The following is a 21546-nucleotide window of genomic DNA, read 5'->3' as shown; positions in this document are numbered from 1 at the left end:
AGCTAAGGCGAGAGCAGAAGCACCAAAAGCACATCTTGTCTTCGCCAAAGAGGATGTTTATCTACAAATGTACAGCTTCACAGAAGCCAGAAGCCAAATCTTTTCATTCATACCAAACCAGTGTTGCTTTACAATTATCTATAATACCTCAAAACAGCCATGCATCTATGAAAATGAGTTTGCTTGTGAGTCAAACATAAATGGCTTTGTAAGATATCTTGCTTTTCGTGAGTTTGTTGCAACAGCCTTACTGCATTTTAATGACAAACGTGGAAACATTCTTTTCAGACTGCAACTACTGAGTCCTGGTGAACAGATTGATCTCCTGCTGAAGTGGCTTGGCAGGGAGTCAGATGTTGAACAGATAAGAGCAATGCATATCAGTCATCCATAAGCATGACTGGCTATGGCATGGGACAGACTTGATCAAACTTATAGCTCAACGGAAGTAATATTAGATGCTTTGTTCAGACAAGCTGATGCCTTTTCTAAAATAGCCAACCAAAATGATTCTAAACCAACAAAATTAAGCGATCTGCTGAATGAGCTTCAGTCCTCTAAGGCTGAAGGAGACTTGCTTTGCCTCACTACCATTTTGTTTATAAGAAAAGCAGTCATCAGTTGGTGTGACTTACAAGATGAATTCCAATCATTCGTAAATAGGGCGCACATGCATGCTCATTTACAATTAGCATAATCCCCGCCTATGAATTACAGCTACGCAAAATGCGTGTCCAGGATCGCAATAGAATATCTGGTTTACTTTCTCAGGTTTGTCTCCAGTATATTGCATAAGTGAAAAAAAGATTAATGGGCCATATGCCTAATGATAAATATTTCATTAACGTGTGTCGACCAAAGAGTTTTTAGCCAGATGCAAAAAATGTCAGGCGCTCTTCTGAAAATGACCTGCCCGTGGTGCTTGAGAACGCTTTGTTGGCACAACGTTTTTCCAGCTGAGGTGCTTTTGGTTGCTCCTCTGTTTATGGCTGGGTAAGTAGTGACAGTGACGAGCGCTATGTTTTACAATTATCAACTCAGCTATAAAAAAATAAATAAATAGAAAAGAGGGCAAGGGCAAATAAACTTGTATTTATTATGCCAGTGCATCAAAATTCAGTGTCATCAGATTGCTAAAAAATAACACATTTTACGCACCATCTGCACGTGGTGGGGTGCAGGTGTACATTTCTTTCATACCAACTAACATTTTTAAAATACGAACATTTTCATGAATTTGGAAGTTTACGTCAGAACAGCTATACGAATGGTTTAAACACAAATTCGTTCTGCTCGTGTTTCATGATTGAGGCCCATTGTGTGTATCATGAGTGCCCTGAATGACCGGAGAAACATTGCCCTTCGAATATTTTAGCAGTTATTATATGTCCCATTAAATTCAGGGTTAAATGTTTAACATGAGCATATATTGAATTTCTGATGTTCTTTTTAATGTTATTTGTGCCAACCAATCAATCAGTCAATCAATCAATGAATAAATCACTTTGCCACAAAGCCTATCAAAATTCTATGCACGTTTTAAAATGATACTAGGGCTAATAGTCGACTAACCATTAGTCGACGAGAAGAGGCTTGGTTAACCAACATTTTATTAGTTGCTTAGTCACAAAAAAAAAAAATCCACAGGAAGTGGCAAAGTCACACAGTCCATGACAGATAGATCATTTACAGTTGGTCTATGTAGTAATACAGTACATTGGGCAGGACATCCAAACGCTCACCTATCATATCCACCTCAAATATGGCTTTTTTATCTGAAAGATGTATGTAGTTGCAGCTTTACATGGCCACTCAGTCTAATGTTAACCTAGAAAAATGTGCGCTATTGAAGTGTGTGTGGAGTGTGGAAGCTTAAGGGTAGTGCACTCCCTGCAGATGGAGGTGCCGGTGCGGTCACTTGCTTTTAAAATACTTTGTCATTTTAAATGACACTCTACGTTTGTATGTCTGCACTCACAATAACAACAAACCATTGTGCTTTTGTAAAATAAAGAAAACAGGATGCACTTTCTGCTGTCTCAGTCTCTGTGAATTTGAGCGCGAAACTTTGAAACTCTGTGTATACTCGCCTTACAAACATGAAAAATATCTATAGAGAGGGAAATGTCTACTTTTAAATGAAACAATTCAAATAGAAAACAAGTATTATCAGATTATGTAATCCGTATGAAGCATGCATACAGGTGCATCACTACTGCGGATATGAGTCAGTGTCGCAGACTTCATCTCTTAAGCCGGAAACAAATTAAGTATTAGTTCATCAACAAATTATTTTAATGGTAATGCGGTCTCCTTGTTGTTTTTCCCAGACACATTTTTAATTATTATATTTGCCAGTGCACTGTGGAAAGCTTTTTGTGTACGCCTGAGCACTTATTTATGCTATGTAGGCAACTAAAGGCTCATTATTATGATTTATGTGGTTTATTAATAAACATGTGACTAACAGTCAACTAATGCTTAAAATGAACAACTACTAGTCGGCCAGAAAAATCTTTAGTTGAGGGCAGCCCTAAATGTATTGTGGAAAGAGACTCACACAGAAGATGAGATAAATACAGATAATGTTTATTCAGGGCCCTATGAAATCCATTTTATTTTTTTCCAAATTCTGTTTTTTCCATAATAATTTTTCTGGATTCCGTTTTTTCCTGTTTAAATTTTTCTCAACTCCTTTTTAATGGTTAAATTAAATTTTATTAGTCAAAGGGCATGTCTAATTAATTAAAATCATGAAACTTGTACAATTTCACATCAATTTAATAAAGGTTTAACAAAAATTACATGTTTAGGGCCCTATTAAATGTTTTATTTTTTCTCACCGTATATTTTATTATCAAATTCAGTGTTTTAGCATATCTAATTATTTGAATGCATACTTAATTTATTCAAATTTATTCTTAAATAATAAGAATCATCTATTCTTACAGCCTTATGAAAGGCTTTTTTACCCTCAAAAATTCTGTGTTGTGTATTTAAAATGTTCTAGTTATTAAATGAAGGCATAACAAATTAATTACATTTAGGGGAATTTACTATTAAAATTAAAACATGGAAGAAATGTTCTGTGATTATACCCTAAAAAATAATGCTTGTGTCATTTTAGTAGTAGTAGTAATAATCTTTTAGACTTTTATTTTGACGGGTTGCTGTGTCTACCTTTACATTTCTATGTGTATATAATATAATGCTAGTTTTCCTAAAATGGAACGGTCAAATGCTCATGAAGTGACTCTCAGCAGATATTGTTCATGTATTTATGTCCTCATTTAGTGAGATGACAGGTGCTGAAATCAGAGATGCGCAGAACATGCAGGATTCACATTTAAATGGTATTTTTGTGGCATAATATTTACAGATACTGGTCCATAATGCGGTTTGATTTAGGTGTAATGACCTAATTTTTTTAATTCATTCAAACTTTGACAAATTCCGTGTTAAATTCCACATTTCGCGTTATTCAGTAAGTTCTGTTTTTATGACTGGATTCCGTGATTCCGTCTGCGTTTTCAGCATCACGGAAATTATAGGGCCCTATTTATTACAACAGAGGTAATGGATGCAATGGCAGGTATAGGCATTCACTGGAGACGTTGTGGGTAAAGTCGATATTAATAGTGATAGTCTTTTGCCTTATAGGAGATAGTGGAGACAGAGACTGGAGAATGGTTGATGACACACACCTCACTGAACGATTTGGAGGAACACAATGGAGACTTGGGAGACGACAACGCTGGAGAGGAGCACAAGAGGTAAGTACACAAGGGAGGTGAGTACTTCCAGGTAGGAGTGGCATAGAGAGTCCTCTTCATATGAACGAGGCCGGACACTGGAGTGAGGTGAGGTGTGCACTTATAAAGGGTGTCTTGATTTGTGGTGCAGATGTGGCCAATCAGTACTCTGGTGAGGGTGTGTGCTGTGATTGGTTGGTGAGAGAGCCTGGCTGGTCTGTGACAAAATTATACTATTATTATTATTATTATTATTATTATTTTCAGATGTCAACTCACTTATTAACTGTGAAAAATATATGAAGAACAGTTTCATTCATCACACATTTTCGGCACATTTATATGAAATACATGGTGTTTGTGTTGCAACAGGTAGATTTGGGTACTGTCCCTTTAAGAGCAGCCTACTCTTTTTTTCCTGTTTAGTTTGAGCACTTCCTCCTTTGCACACATTGCATATACGCAGGCACAAAGATCTGTTCTATTTCCATTGCTCATTTGAGTCTTATTATATTCAGTAATGCGGTTGACAGTGGAATGACTGGTACTGGACGATGATTCAAAACCACCACCTGTGCAATGCCAGCCAAGTTGTGAGTCTGTCTAACTCTATTGTAGCTAACTTGGTGAATTAAAACTACTAAATTTAAAAACGCAATAAAAAAAAAAAAAAAAAAAAAAGAAAGAAAGAAAAAAAAGTCTTTGTTTATGTGTATAGGTGTGTATAATAAAAGGAATGAATAAATAGGTGAAAAATAAAATGAAAGGTTTTTTCCACAATCTACATCAGCAGGTATAGCAGGTATAGCAGGTTTACACAAAAGACTTTTATAGGCCTACCACTCATGGGAGAACCTGACAAACACAGCAGACAACGTGCATACATAATGATCTCAACTTGTTTGTCAAGCAAGGTGTATTTACAGTAGGGTAAATGTAGGACTATGTTTCTGAATACACATTCATTTTTACATTTATATGTATAGTGCTTTTCAGGATGGTGCAGACTGAAAGTTTCAGAGGCAAGAAATAGCCTACTGATTCATTATTTTTACTTTTTTTTCATTTAGTCATGTTTGCATAGGAGCCACTCCCATTCTGATTTCAAAAGTTATTCTAAAGTGAATCTTCCACTGGATTTGAAAGCACCATAATGGCAGAATTTGTCTTTGATGCTCAAAATCCTTTAAATTGTCCAATCTGTCTGAATCTGCTTAAGGACCCCGTGACTACATCTTGTGGGCACAATTTCTGTATAATGTGTATAAAGAGGTGCTGGGATGAGGATGCTTCTATGAGGCGAGCCTACAGCTGCCCTACATGCAGGACGATATTCAATCAAAGACCAGATCTCAGCAGAAACACTGTCCTGGCTGAAATTGTAGATGGAATGAAACGAGAAGTTCCAGCTGGTCTTGGAGATGTTAAGTGTGATGTTTGTAAAGGAAGAAAACTGAAAGCCATCAAGTCTTGTTTGTTTTGTATGGCTTCATACTGCCAAACTCACATTCAGCCTCATTACGAGTCAGAAGCTTTCAAAAAGCACAAGCTGGTGAACACTTCCTCAAATCTACAGCAGCAGATCTGCCCTCAACATCATAAAGCACTGGAGGTTTACTGCTATACTGACCAGAAATGTATTTGTGTAGTTTGTTTGGTGGGTCAGCACAGTGGACATAAAACAGTCTCAGCTGCAGCAGAAATGACAAAAAAACAGGTAAGATGCAGAAATTATTATCTATATCTAATATATATATATATATATATATATATATATATATTTGTTTTTTTAATCGTTAAGAACAGTATTCTTATTAATTGCAAATTCATCCACAGGAGGAACTGAAAATAAAGCACAGAGATTTTGTACAAAAAACCAACAACATTCACATGGAGATTCAGCAGTTTAAGACAGCTGTGGTCTCTCATAAGGTAGGCCTAAGTGTGATAAATGGCTATAAACAAGGGTTTGAAAAAGATGAAAATATGGTTGTGTTGGTTAACAAAAAGTAGACACAATGTCTGGGCCATAGCCTTGAGCCATATGCTTCAGCTGTCCACATTCATGAATTTCCACTGTGTGGAACCAATGAACTGCTTAACTTCTAGTTGATCATAACTGTTAAGAATGAGGAGAATTTTAACACAAAAAGGTAACACTGTACAGTAAGGTTTAATTTGTTAACTACTTGTTAACATGAACTAACAAAGAAAAAATAATTAAAGCTGCAGTCCATAACTTGACCCCAACCATAGCCCAAATCACAGCGGTAAGCTTGTAATGTTTTCTAATTTAAGTGCTACTGACAGCCACGCATAGGGGAGACCGGGGAGTGTTGTAACACAGGAGCTGTGGTGATGTCATCAATATTATACACTCCACTGACATTTTTAATGTTACAGTTTTTGTTATGTTTTTTCATTAAGATTATTTAATTTTTTGCCTAGCAATCATTGTGTTGTAGATACAATTATTTGACAACCTAAAGTAGCTGTTTCTCTAGTTTAATGATACTTTGCATTCATGCTAACGCTCTAACATTCGTTTGCTAAATATAAAGGTGCTTTAAAAGGTTCTTCACAGTGATGCCATAAAAGAACCATTTTTGGTTCCACAAAGAACCATTCAGTCAAAAGTTCTTTAAAGAACCCTCTCTTTCTTACCTTTTTATAATCTGAAGAACCTTCTTTCGCCACAAAGAACCTTTTGTGAAACAGAAAGGTTCTTCAGACGTTAAAGGTTCTTTATGGAATCAATTAGACAAAAAGGGTGCTTCTATGGCATCGTGAAAGTAGTCAATATACGACGGCTTCTGTCAACTTTGATTTATGGCCTTTTGACCTTTCCCCCCTCCCCTCCCCCACTACCCCTCCCCCACCTGGAGGCCACCCACGTGACTGCCACATGTGTCACGGACCCTACGTGACTTCTAACCGGATGTGTTGACCTTGTAACCCTCTAACGACCTCCGGTTGATGGGTTTAGAATAAATAAAGAATTTTAACAGGTTTTGAGTGAACAATATGTGTGAAAGTACCCGTACATATAATTTGATGGTTGTATATAAAATGCTTTTCAATATGTAACCCCCCTGTTCCTATGATGGTTATGAGATGTAACTGAACTATTTTGGTAAATGCCACACAGGAATGGGGCCCTGGGTTTTGTTTAATTTACACACTTATAAATGAAAATACTAAGTGGGGTGGTATGTTATGTGTGTACTACTTATGTATTTAAGCTTAACCGGAAACAATTATCTATGCTAAATACCCCAAAATATCCACATACACAAAGAAATGGGGAAACAGAGTAAGGATATATGTTTTAGTGAAATTATTACATGCAAGCTCAAACACCCCGTAGAGATTACAGGACTATAAAATTGTGCAACAACGGAAACCCAGTTAAACCAGGTTTGATACACAATTAGACAATTCACAGCTGTAACTGGAAATCCGTAGAAATCTTTATAGACAAAGTGTGCCCACCACTCACACACATATGGTCCCTGTCCTGACTATAAAAAAAAAACTATCGTTGCAGGCCTGTGACGTGGCTTGAGATCGGGGAGGCCAAGAAAACAACAACTGGCTGCTTCACTTTACAGCAAACAAAAAAAAGAATGGTCTTGCACGTAGAAGTACTCACGACCTGATGGGCAGTAAGCACAGGCACTTCGCAGCTCAGCCGAAAAGAAATACCGCGAAGTGAGTGTGGTCCTGAAGAATCCGTCTTTTCCCACAGACGAGGAGGTTATCCCAGTCAATTAACATAGGTTCATCAAAACAACTGTCCGCTTCCTTCAGACCATTAGATAAGCATCCCCAGAAGAGAACGACAATCTGCCATCCCTATTATTGGATTTGCATTATCTTATTTTAAGAGAACTAGGACGGACTGTCAGTTCTTTTTTCTCTCCTCCCGAGCAGCTATGCTCTCCTCCATAAGCCCCGCCCACCCATGAACGTAAACTCAATAACGGTAAAAACAAAATAAGTAGGTCTTGAAACGTAAACATTGTAGTGAATAAGATAACGTGCCAATTTTTAAAATAAAAAAACAATATTAATATTATTATTAACCCTGGTCTATCATTTAAGCATTTTTCCTCTCTGGCTGTGAACATATAAATCAACACAAACCAAATCTGGGCTACAAATAATATAATAATAATAAAGAATAATAATAACTGAAATTAAAAATAAGACAATCAATATAGAAAATGAATAAAATTATCTTTTACATTTTCCTCTTTGTGCCAGATAGTTGTTGAGAGGTTTGCAAAAACCTAAAAACTTTTAAAAACTAGCTCTATTAACCCAAAGCTTTCACAACCGACTGAGTGTGCTTCTGTTTGAGTGCATGTGTGTTTCACAGCCCCCCACCACTCTTATCATTTTCGTGGGTCCCCAAATTTGTTCTTCTATTACAGGATACACTTGTTTCAAGAAATCTGCGGATTTCCATACAACATGACCATTTGGCTCTTTCCCAGACAATCCATAGGTGATTCGTCAATATTATGATCTCGCCTCTAATCCTCTGTCACTCTCTATTTCCCCTTGCTCTCGCTCTCACGGGGTCACCCCCTCCAAACTGACTGCGTGAGAGCACACGTCACTGCATGAGCACCGGAGCGGGAACAGAATAAATAAATAAAGAAAGAAAATGTTTTCCCTTACATTTTCCTCTTTGTGGTGATTAGTTGTTGAGAGGTTTGCAAAAAACATATGTCCCTGCCAAAACGGTGTGTCACTCGACATGACAAGGGTGAGGGTGATTACAAATGTTAGATATGGGTAATAGTTTTGCACCGGATGCAGACCCTAATGTTTTGCTCCATTTAAAATGTACAATAGGTTATCTGTGTGTGGCAATGCACATGCTTCTTCCAACACGACCATGTCGGCAAGAGTAACCATCCACAATGCCTTTGGGTCGTGCGTGCTGTGATGCTTCCTCACAAAGGATGGCTAGCACAGAGGCCATTGCTCAAAATACTGATTCATCAGTAAATCTCTAGTGAGAATTATCAGATGAAATATAAATTCGTGTAGGCCAAAGTCATGTTTGTCATGTAAGTTTATAAACACTAATGTCAAAATAAGTAAAGGAACCTTTTTATTTTAATATGTCAAACAATAAGGGATATTGTGGACACCACCCATGATATCATGTTTTATGGAGGCTTTCTGTATCAACACCTAATCCTACCCAGCACAGTAAACTTTCATTTACATTTGCATTTTTTTTTTATTTTTATTATATTTTCAAAAACATCACATAGTATAATTTATCATTTAAAAAGCTGTTATGATCATTGAGACAAATTGTGCTTAAAACATCTGATGTACTGTATTACCACGCAACAAGGGGTACATGAAACACACACAAAACACAAAAACACACAAACACATATTCAGTTTTAATGTTTTATGGTGTCATTCCAAGAGTAATGATTTTTTTTTTTTTTTTTTTTTTTTTTTTTTAACAGTACAAACTATATACCTAGCCGCCACACAAATCTTTCTGTATATTTACATTTTTAATAAAACATTTAATATGTTTGTAAGTATTTTAATAACAATAACTCAAGAAATACCCTCATAAACCACATTTATGTAATTATAGCAGTGTAAATCCCATATAATCATATAAATTTGTGTTAAATCATATAAACAAGTAAGTACACACACACACACACACACACACACACACACACACCTTTTGTATAAAGGAACTTATCTCTATTTTAAAGATGGTAATAAAAAATGTGACTATATATGATGCTCAGTATAAAAATAAACATGGCACTTAACAATTACTATAGTTTTAGGTAACTCTGAATAAAGAAAAAAAAAAAAATAAATAAAAACTCCTTACATTTTTCAAGGTGCTTAGAAGTAGATCTTCACATGTCCAAACATGGATGAGTGATTTACAGAAATAAAAAATAAAAACAACAGCAACATTTAGTTTAAGCTGAATTATTAACAAACACTCACAGCCCCATGTCTTGTCCATTGTGAAACTGCAGATCAGTCTGTTTCAGACCCTCACAGAGAGATGGGAGGGGTGAGGGAGGCGATACAGACCAGATGATCTGAGATGTTTTTCTGTTAACTTTTTCTAAGTTAACATTTTGAATGTGCAACATTTATTTCAAAGCGTAACATTACTTCAAAGTATAAATAAATAGTGTTTCTAGTGTTACATTTGATGTCCTTTGGTAGAAATGGTCTGACGTAGCCTCAAAGTATAATTTATATTAGTTTTTTTTTTTTTTTTTTTTTTTTTCACTTTAAACAATTTAGATTGCTTAAAGTAGGTTTACAGTAGGTTCTTTACATTTGTTATTTCTACAAAGGTAATAACAAATAAGTGTGTTTTAAAATAAAACTAAAGCAGACATTTTCAACTAGATTCATATCCTCAAACAAGTCCAATCATTAAAAATAGCTGCAGCTAATGAAGATAAATTGTTAATAATAATTTTTGTCCCGCGGTATAAAGTATCTCCATTGTTAAATCCTAGTATAGCATATGTGCTAAAGCTATAGAATTTATGAATTGTGGTAATACTTTGGTTAAGTTTTAAGGGTTCACAAGCCTTATAGATCTATATGATTGTACTTTTTTCTACAAAGATTCAATTTCAAGTAAATTTTCTAGTACATGTATGGTCAAAACATGATAAAACAAAATAATCATGTTGACAAATGTTTTAAGACATGCCATACCCTGTACGTACACACACACACACACACACAACAACATCATTTAGAAAGGTTAACACCCCAGGTTAGCACTGCTGGCCATGGGTGAAAACGCTAAAAGACGGTTTTCAAACTTTTTCCCAAAACCATATATCTTTTTAATCTAGCTTGAAAATTTGAATAAAAGGTTACCAAATGTTAAATCTTATAAGATTTACTTTTTATTATTTCTACAAAGGTTCATGCTACTTTTATCAGTCTAATAAATATGTGGTCAATACATGATGAAACGAGAATCATGCTACCAAATAAGTTTGACACCAAATTTTTAATTTTATCAGATTATTCTTTCCTTTTGACAAACCTACATTTCAAATGATTTTACCAGAGGTGTTTATCATTTGAGAGGAATTGCTCATATTTTCTGAGTTTCAGGTACGGTACAAACATGTGATGCAGGGTCCAGATGAAGCTTCTTAACTGAACAAAGAAAACATATTTTTTAGATTCATTCAACATATTTTATTTATTATTTTTCATGAGTACCATGGTTTCATGCATTCTTTTTAAAGGCTTTTCTAATGCCTTAGATTCATAGATTCATTTTCTTGAATTATTATTTTTGACTCAAATAAATAGGTATTTGTAACGCCAAGCCAGCAGAGGGAGCCCTCACCCTAGGACTGCCTGCACGCTCCCTCTGCTGCTTCTACTGCTACTTCCTGTTTGGCACTATTTAAAGACTGGCCATGTGCTTAACACTTTGCGAAGTATTGCCAGTTTAACCTGCCTTACCGAGTGTTTACTTTACTCTGTTGGATTACCTGTTGCTATCTTGCTTTGTTTATGGACTATTGAGTTTACGGATTACCCCTGTTGGATTGTTTGCTATTTCTGGACTGACTTTCCGGTATTCGACCCACTGCCTGCTTTATCTCTCTGCTGCTTGGATTACGATTGTGTTGTGTATGCTATTGGACTGCCTTTCCGGTATTGACCCTCTGCCTGTTTTCCTGTACTCTGTCAACTTTAATAAACAACCGCAAATGGATTCTACTTCTGCCTCAGCGTCCATGTTACAGTATTGAATAAACTTTATGGTCCATGCTTTACCCCCTACTAGGGCTAAACCAGATAACAGATTACGATCCTTTTGACAAACCGCATTTCAAATCATTTTAGCCGGTGTTTTGATTAGTGGTAAATCTCCATCACGTGCGTTCAGTACACAGAGCAAATAATACAGAGCCGTAAAGCACTGACAAGCTACACCAAAAGATTTGGCGTAGCTTGTCAGTATTTTACGGCTCTGTTTTTACTTGCCTCTCCAGCTGAACGCACGTGATGGAGCTTTACTACTAATCAAAGTACCGGCTTCATTGACTAAACGCGCCTCACGACATCGTTCGATTAATTGTTGCAGCCCTACCCCCTACAGACCCCAAAGATAATATCCAAACAAGATCTGTGTGGGCACAGTTGTAAATTCAAAGGTCTAGTTACTCGGAAAGCGTTTACTGTACATCATTTAAGAAAATGATATTGCATACAGTATACAGAAAAACACCTTTTGATCTATTATCATTGACATTTTACTGCCAGTAAAGTCAGGATTATGGATGACACTGCTCACGTTTTGTTTGTTGAACTGAATGTGTCTTTAGCCAAGGTCTCCTCTCTGAGAGCTGTCAGTGTTTAGTGATTATCGAAATAAATGAAAATTTTCTACTTGAGATTGTTTGACTAAATTGATATTTCTTTCAGTGCAATTATCCATCTCCACAATGCGCCGTCAGCACATAAAGTAAGTCTTGCTGTTTTACACTATTACAACCGAAACATATCTCACCATTGTGCTCAAAGCTGCACAAAGCTAAAAAGCTAAACAAAGTTCCACACTCTTGAAAAGGACACCGACACAAAATATAATCAAATTTTGTGACAGCAAAACCCCTATGTAACTCAGTCACTAAGAAAATTACCATATTATTGCGGAAAATTCCGCTCGTGATCATTTGGGTATTTTTATAAACATTGTTTTAAATTACTTTTTCCTTACGGCACTAGATTCAGACGTCTTGTTCAAATAGCTGACGACAATGTTCACATTTTATTTGTTGAATCAACGACTCGCTTCTTTCAACGTTTCCGCTTGACAATAAAGCGTAGGCCTATGTGTACTCCCCATCGGTCATAAGCATGAGCATCGACCGAGTGCTACATGTTTTTCAATTGGTACACTTTTGGCAGATTTGCTAGAGGGACAATAATGCCACCTTTTAATGTGATCACAATTAAGAACCATAACATTACACTGCAAGCCCTTGAAAAGGTTATAGACATAGTCTTTTATACAGGAAATATGTTTGTACAATTTACAACAGAAACATGTTACTTCTAAACTATTTTTAGTTTTTAATGTTGATTTTGATGCTAGCTGATGACGATGTATACCTTTTTTTTCATTGTTTTTTTTTTTGTGTACAGTTTTCAGGTGAAGACTACTCTCAGAGTTTGGCCAAGCATGCAGTGAGTGTTCACAGGAAAACATGTGCAAATACAGTATAAGAGAATTAAATGAAAGTCCTTCTACATGAGAGTGTTGAATTCAAAACTGTGAATTGTTTGAAGTGAAAAAAAAAAAAAAAAATCTAATATAAATTATACTTTGAGGCTACGTCAGACCATTTCTACCAAAGGACATCAGATGTAACACTCGAAACACTATTTATTTATACTTTGAAGTAATGTTACGCTTTGAAATAAATGTTGCACATTCAAAATGTTAACTTAGAAAAAGTTAACAGAAAAACATCTCAGATCATCTGGTCTGTATCGCCTCCCTCACCCCTCCCATCTCTCTGTGAGGGTCTGAAACAGACTAATCTGCAGTTTCACAATGGACAAGACATGGGGCTGTGAGTGTTTGTTAATAATTCAGCTTAAACTAAATGTTGCTGTTGTTTTTATTTTTTATTTGTTTGGACATCATTGTGTGAAGATCTACTTCTAAGCACCCTGAAAAATGTAAGGAGTTTTTTATTTTTTTTTCATATTCAGTGTTACCTAAAACTATAGTAATTATTTCTCTGTGTTTAAGTGCCATGTTTATTTTTATATTGAGCATCATATATAGTCACATTTTTTTATTACCATCTTTAAAATAGAGATAAGTTCCTTTATAAAACAAGTGTGTGTGTGTGTGTGTGTGTGTGTGTCTGTACTTGTTTATATGATTTAACACAAATTTGTACAATTATATGGGATTTACACTGCTATAATTACATAAATGTGGTTTATAAGGGTATTTCTTGAGTCATTGTTATTAAAATACTTACAAACATATTAAATGTTTTATTAAAAATGTAAATATACAGAAAGATTTGTGTGGTGGCTAGTATATAGTTTTTACTGTAAAAAAAAAAAGAAAAAAAATCATTACTCTTGGAATGACACCATAAAACATTAAAACTTAATATGTGTTTGTGTTTGTTTGTGTGTGTGTGTGTGGTTCATGTACCCCTTGTTGCGTGGTAGTACAGTACATCAGATGTTTTAAGCACAATTTGTCTCCATGATCATAACAGCTTTTTAAATGATAAAATATACTATGTGATGTTTTTGAAAATATAATAAAAATAAATGCAAATGCAAATGAAAGTTTACTGTGCTGGGTAGAATTAGGTGTTGATACAGAAAGCCTCCATAAAACATGATATCATGGGTGGTGTCCACACTATCCCTTATGGTTTGACATGTTAAAATAAAAAGGTTCCTTTACTTATTTTGACATTAGTGTTTATAAACTTACATGACAAACATGACTTTGGCCTACACGAATTTATATTTCATCTGATATTTCTCACTAGAGATTTACTGATGAATCAAAAGAAAGGTCAAAATGTCAAAGCCATAAATCAAAGTTGACATAAGCCGTCGTATATTGACTACTCGTGAAGCACCTCTATTTTTAAGAGTGTATGTTATGGCTGTTTGGGGTGGGGATAGTTTTAACAGTTCATTAAAATGTTACAACCAACTCCTTATGATGATTCCAATGAGTCCAGTTTTCCAATCACATCCTCTATTGTGGCAAAGTCACGTGAGGTTTTTGTTGCACATCAAGGGATTTATGTAATATGTATTTCCATCATCCACCTCAAATGAGCGCATACGTTTTTGTGTGCACATGTTTAGAATTTATGCGCATCTTGACATTTCCATCCAGCCTTTTTTTTTTTAAAGTGTGGGTCTTATTTCAGCAAATTACACTGTTACATCTATCCGCAGCCTACAGGCTGTGTTGTAACACGTATTACAGCTCACCCCAGTAGTGGGGTAGGTTATAACAACAGAACTCTTTGTATTTGACATCGGTGTAGTAGACAAAGGCTACCATATACCATATATCAAAGTTTGAGAGATCTAGCACAAACAACCACTGAGTTACTGATGCTCAACCAAAAAGTGTTACTTTCATCCCTGGTCTCCCCTACACCTCAAAACATTAGATTAATCTGTGTTGAGGAGCCGTATGAATGCACAGCCCACGTATATGAAGGTAATTCTGCAACTAACTGCAATTGCAGGTTACTACACAGAGATGGTGACAAAGAGGCAAAACTTACAGACTGCAATTTTAACTAAAGGGACCTTATTGTAAAGTGCTAGCATTTTTTAAAGAAATATTTTAGCTATGTAATATTTCCTGGTACAGTGTGTTGTATGTTGACCAAGTGCTTTATTTTGTTTCTGTAAAAGCACTCTGCACAGGCAGCAGTGGCAAACAGTGACAGGATTTTCAGTGAGCTCATCTGCTCTATTCAGAAACGACAAGCTGAGATGAGAGAGATGATCAGAGCTCAGGAGAAGAAAGAAGTACAAAATGCAGAGAATCACATACAAAAATTGGAGCAAGAGCTCAGTAATCTGAAGACGGGCAAGTGTAAACTGGAGCCACTTTTACATACAGACGATTACATTTACTTCTTTCAGGTAAAGATATTTTCATGAAATGCTGATAGTATTTTTGATTCTGTTTTGACTTCTGTTTTTGTTCCTTGAGGTTTACTTAGAATGTTAATAAAGTTAATTCATTTCAACCCTCATTCTGAACCTCTCTCAGAAACAAGCTGTTTTTAGGGCCAGGCCATTTTAGACTTCATTCAGTAATCGGCCACTGATTATGATTGGCTAATGTCATTGCATTTGGAAACAGTGTCAAGCCTGTTGCATGTTTTGAGTGTTTTGAAAAAGAAACGCGAGTGAACTGTCAGTAAGCGAACGCACATTTATATACTGTATCATTTGTAGACAAGATAGCTGCAGTACTTGTAATTTCTATTTGCTTTTGACTTGCATTCACTTGCATTCTGTGTTAAACAAGTGTCAGGCATTAGCGGCTGAACGCCACTGGGCGCGGCTTTTGTCAATGTGTCACTCAGGAGACGGTGTTTGTGCAAACCAGCTGACGTCACCTTGTCCCATAGGACCCAAAACAAGCTGTTTTCTGAGGGTTATTACATAAATGCTTTTTTTATTGATGATGAGGATATTTTAAGTTGCAATATTTTGAAACTTGCAAGATGTATTAAGCATACAAAGTCCTCTTCTGTATCAAAAGGTCAAGGGAAATTTGGTTTCTCCTGTCATCACCCCTTTAGAGGTATATTGTTTTTACAAAACCTGAAACACTCTGAGCAAAGCCGAAGGGCGAAATGCATCAGTGCGCAGTGTTTTAGTCATTTTTAATGTTTCTATTGTGATGGCCATAATTTGAGTAAAGGCTTTGTAACTTTTCTGGAAGAAGTGCCTTGGATTCCTTTCTAAGAGTATATTGTTTTTCTTCTGTTGCAGAATTACACTTACTGTTCTACATTATATCCATTCACAACCTCACCCTGGAATGTCAATGACCTCCTGACATTTGAGAATGTAGAAAAGTCTGTCTCAGAGCTGAAAAGCCAACTGGACAAATTCTGTGAAGAGCACATAGGCAAAATATCACAGAAAGGTGAAGTAGCACTGTCAAGAGTCATTTTACATTTTAAAATGAACAAATTTGTATCATTTGTATCAAAATTGTATTAAATATGTGTGGTACCATTTTTACAGTACACAACCAAAAAGTACAAATATGTGGTATCAACTCTATAAATAAATCAAATCTATATAATGAATCAGTTTGAGATGGAGTGCTTATTGTCAGCTAATTTCAAAACATTGAAGGCAGAGAATATGTATGGTCCTCTCATATGGATATAAATGGGAGAAATCACATTACTCAATATGGAAGCTGTGGAAGTGTTAATTGAAAAAGAGGTCAAATCTCAGCTGATCCATGAATGTTTTATAACATTTTCATAAATCTGTCTGATGCAGAGTGAATATTGGGTGATGAATATTTAGGTGAATATTGTGTATCTGTCTTTATAGTTGCTGATGTCCAAATACTCCAAAACGTGTTCAAGAGCTGTAAGTACATTTTCCTACCAGGAAAAAAACAAACAAACGCGCATATATTTTGAAATTACATTAATATGATAGACCATTAATTCTCCTATTACTAAACTAGGAATTCAAAGATGCTCACATTTGAGCTTACTCACTGAAACATGTTTTTTGTTCTTTCTTTCTTTGTTTTTTTTTTTTTTAAGATCCACAAAGGACTCCGGTATTAATGTGAGTATATTTATTGATTTTTTTTTTTTTTTTTTAATTTTCGATTGCATTTACTGAGGTTTTTATAAATCATAGACTTTTATTATCACTTGGAGCTCATCTAAGACATGTTCCCTTGTAGCGCATGGCTATAATTGTTTTGTTGCTTTCATAAAACAGCAACAGCAATAAGATAAAAGACACCAATGTTGACTAAATAATAATGATTGAATAATAACAATAACCAATTCTTCCACTAACTAATGTAGTTCATTAGTCTACCAACATGCTGGAGCTTAGTAAATCACATAAAGTTAAACTGTTTTGTTGTTATATCTTTGTGTATGTCAGCTGCTTTACATCACCTTGAATATGACTCATTAGATTTTTGAGACTGATTTTTGCTCTGTATTTTATTTACCAATGAAAACTTTTTTTCTGTCTTACTTCTAAATAACAAACTTTATTTGCAGTCTGGAAGATGTGGAACTTGATGAGGAAATTGATATGTCATTAATACATTTTCTAAACCTAAAAAGGAGCTAAATGGAGCTAAATGGAAAGATGTGCGGTATTGAGTATCGATTGATTGAGTGTGACAGCAACCAGGTAGATTATGGTATATCATATTAGTATAATTAGTAATATGGCTTTAAAACTGTTACTCAGTTGCTCAGTAAATCTGTGTTGTGAATAATTCTAAGAAATATTTTGAACAAAACTATAACTATATATATATATATATATATTGATATATATATATTGATATACATATTGATTAATTGAGCTACAATCTATGTTCGGAGAAGCCATAGAAATGGTGTTAGTTGGAATTCAGCATTCTATTTCTTTGTCATAGATGTAAACAAATCCTTATTTGTCCAAAGATCAACTGTGATTGTAATAAAATGTATTGTTTTTGTTGTGTCTTTAATTTTTGTGATAGCCATACACAAGTTAGTTCTATAAGGGAATGTATATGTTTACTTTTAACTCCATATTGGTGAATACAGACTGCTATTCTCAAATTAAATAGTCACATGGTTTCCATTTTCACCTTGGGAAAATATTATTATTGTTATTATTGTTATTATTATTATTTCTCATGAATATAGTATTGCAAATCACAACTATCCAATCAGTTCCATCCCTATAAAATCTGGTCCCACCAATGGCACCTGCACATACATTGTGTGTATCATGAGTGCTCTAAATGACCTGAGAAACACTGATCTTTAAATATTTTAGCACTTATATGTTCCATTAAATTTCTGTTAAAGGAATCAGCAATGCCAGTTGTTCGTGAATTAATCATTCTTGTAAGCCGGTCAAGTGAATTGGCCAAATGTGTTTGTTATAGCATCTTCTTAATCGATTTGCATTCATTGGGGCCACTCTCTTACTGTATCATCTGAACCAATTAAGTCAGTAGTGTAACCACGTTGGATGAAGTGGTTATAGGTTACATTTTCAGTGGCAAGTTTGGATTGAATTGAATTTCTGATGTTCTTTTTAATGTTATTTGTGCCAATCAATCAATCAATCAATCAAATAAATAAATAAATAAATATGCCACAAAGCCCATCAAAATTATATGCATTTTTAAACTGATACTATAATAATTATTTTCAAATGAGAACTCATTGGCCCTTATTTATTAACTGTGAAGAACATATGAAGAACATTTTCATTAATCACAGTTTACACCTCTTGGACACATTTATTTTAAATACACAGTGTTTGTGTTGCAACAAGTAGAACTGTGTACTGTCCCTTTAAGTGCAGCCTACTTTAAAAAAAAAAAAAAAAATGTATTGTGGTTGACAATGGAGTGACTGATACCAGAGAGAGATTTGCCAGCCAAGTTGTGAGTCTGTTTAACTCTACTGTAGCTAACTTGGTGAATAGAACTACTAAATTTAAAAATGCAATACAGGATAATAGGTAATAAACGTGTGTGTGTGTGTGTATAAATAAAAAATACAATTAAAGGTACTTTTCTACACTCTACACCAGCAGGTACCAGTTATTATGGCGGTATACTTTTAATTTGTTGTGTAGGTTTACACAAAAGACTTTAATAGGCCTACCACTGCTGGGCAGAACTAACCTGACAAACAGGAGACAATGTTGTACATACATAAAAAAAAGTGTGATCTCAACTTGCTTTTCAGGCTCTTGTGTGAGAGTTTTGAGAATTGTGCAGCAGGGTGTATTTACAGCAGGGCAAATGTAGGACTATGTGTTTCTGATTTTTGAGTTTATATGTATAGTGCTTTTCAGAAGCAGAAAATGCCAATCACTATTTTTACTTTTGTATTCATGTTTACATAGAAGCCACTACCGTTCCAATTTCAAAAGTTTCAAAAATCCTGATATTCTGCAGCGAATCTTGAAAGCATCAAAATGTCAGAACTTGTCTTTGATGCTCAAAATCCTTTAAATTGCCCAATCTATCTGAATCTGCTTAAGGACCCAATGACTACATCTTGTGGGCACAGTTTCTGTATGGACTGTATAAAGGGGTGCTGGGATCGGGATGCTTCTATGAGTCAATATTTCAGCTGCCCTACATGTAGGAGGACATTCAACCAAAGACGAGCTCTCAGCAGAAACCCTGTCCTGGCTGAAATTGTAGAGGGAATGAGACGGCAAGTTCCAGCTGGGCCTAGAGATGTGAAGTGTGATGTTTGTAGAGGACTTGTTTGGTGTGTTTGGCTTTTTACTGTCAAACTCACATTCAGCCTCATTACGAGTCAGAAGCTTTCAAAAAAAGCACAAGCTGGTAGACGCTTCCACAAATCTACAGCAGCAGATCTGCCCTCAACATCATAAAGCACTGGAGGTTTACTGCTATAATGACCGTAAATGAGTTTGTGTAGTTTGTATGGGGGATCAACACAGTGGACATAAAACAGTCTCAGCTGCAGCTGAAATGGCTAAAAACAAGGTAAGATGATGTGATATGTATTTAAGCAATGACACACAGTATAAGAGACACTATATAAAATGTTATATAGTGAATGTAGGCCAAAATATTAACACAAAATATCATTAAAAAAAAAAAAAACAGTTGTATGTATCAAGATTTATTTGTCAATTTAATCGTCAAAATGTACTGGAAATACTTCAAAAAGTACTGATACACGCACACACAAAAACCAAGTTTTATGACAGGGTGGGTATGAGTAATTAGTGACAGAATTTTCATATATATATATATATATATATGTACACATACATAGACTGACCAAAATTATAAACGCAACACCTCGGGAGATCAGCCTGCCAACCCTGCCAGTGCTCCAGGGCACAGCGGTCTCCAGCGAGCCCACACCTCAGTCTTCCACCCGGAAACGTAGCGGAGCTGGGGAGCTCAAACAACACCAGAGGCCAGTCTCGAGAGACTGGTTCCCTTAGTAGATTATTTGGCAGCGTGAAAACTACTGTCAAATGTGTCTGCATGGGTCCTGCGCGAGGTTATCGCATACAATTCGGCACTCCGCCACCGCCTTTCAACGGGGTCTTTCCCACTGTGGTGAGCCCCGAGCAGGGTCTGATAATGGAACAGGAAGTAGAAACTCTGTTGAGGAAGGAGGCCATCGAGGTGGTCCCTCCTCAAGACAGGGAGTTACATCGACGATTGGTTGATTCTGGCTTGATCGGAGCACATGGTGGTTCAACATCGAGATGTTGTTCTCGCTCATATGAAAGAGCTGGGGTTGAGACTGAACACCAAGAAAAGTGTGCTGTCTCCATTACAGAGAACCACTTATCTAGGCGTGGTGTGGGATTCGACCACGATGCAGGCACATTTGTCACCTGCTCGGATCGAGTCGATCCTCACTGCAGTCACGAGAGTGAAAGAAGGCCGATCACTTACTGTAAAGCAGTTCCAACGACTGCTGGGTCTGATTGCAGCTGCGTCCAACGTGATACCTTTTGGCCTGCTGTACATGAGACCCCTACAATGGTGGCTCAGGACCAAGGGGTTCTCCCCGAGGGGAAACCCGTTCCGCATGATCAAGTTCACGCGGCGATGCCTACGTGCCTTAGACATGTGGAAGAAGCCTTGGTTCCTGTCTCAGGGCCCAGTGTTAGGAACTCCTTGTCGCCGCGTAACGCTAGCGACGGATGCCTCTCTCACTGGTTGGGGTGTGGTCATGAGTGGCCACCCCGCCCGCGGTCTGTGGAGCGGTCGCTATCTCACTTGACACATCAACTGCCTGGAGATGCTGGCTGTGTTTCGTGCGTTGAAACACACAGATTTGGAGAGTGTTTGGCCAGGCTCAGGTGGACCTCTTCGCGACTCAGGAGAATGCACAATGTCCCCACTGGTTCTCTCTGACTCATCCAGCTCCACTGGGGCTGGATGCCATGGTACAGACGTGGCCGAGGCTTCGTCTGTACGCTT

The 21546-nt window shown here is 36.3% G+C and overlaps 3 protein-coding genes across 5 annotated transcripts in view; all 3 read left to right on the top strand.

Moving 5' to 3' along the window:
• The window catches only part of LOC127175360 (uncharacterized), a 33168-nt gene extending 29353 nt beyond the window's left edge, over nt 1–3815 (top strand). The window contains exon 6 of the transcript XR_007828977.1: nt 3661–3815. The gene's annotated coding sequence lies outside the window, so the exon portion shown is untranslated. The remainder of the gene's footprint in view (nt 1–3660) is intronic.
• Nucleotides 1–21546, top strand: part of LOC127175222 (tripartite motif-containing protein 29) — a 68979-nt gene that overhangs the window by 33955 nt on the left and 13478 nt on the right. The gene's annotated exons all lie outside the window — the stretch shown is intronic.
• Nucleotides 4215–18108, top strand: LOC127175358 (E3 ubiquitin/ISG15 ligase TRIM25-like). Of its 3 annotated transcripts, none has more exons than XM_051126387.1 (8): nt 4215–4345; nt 4823–5469; nt 5589–5684; nt 15234–15467; nt 16329–16485; nt 16908–16946; nt 17129–17153; nt 17606–18108. In XM_051126387.1, exons 2-8 carry the CDS (start codon nt 4906–4908, stop codon nt 17676–17678), a joined length of 1188 nt encoding a protein of 395 aa, XP_050982344.1. In that variant the 5' UTR covers nt 4215–4345; nt 4823–4905; the 3' UTR covers nt 17679–18108. The 3 variants fall into 3 exon arrangements, with proteins under 3 accessions (XP_050982344.1, XP_050982346.1, XP_050982347.1); XM_051126389.1 differs by having other exon boundaries at nt 4222–4345; nt 4972–5469; XM_051126390.1 differs by having other exon boundaries at nt 4232–4345; nt 5402–5469.

This window comes from Labeo rohita, chromosome 13 (genome assembly GCF_022985175.1).
Source record: "Labeo rohita strain BAU-BD-2019 chromosome 13, IGBB_LRoh.1.0, whole genome shotgun sequence".
Taxonomy (NCBI): domain Eukaryota; kingdom Metazoa; phylum Chordata; class Actinopteri; order Cypriniformes; family Cyprinidae; genus Labeo; species Labeo rohita.
This window is presented reverse-complemented; position numbering and strand designations above follow the sequence as displayed.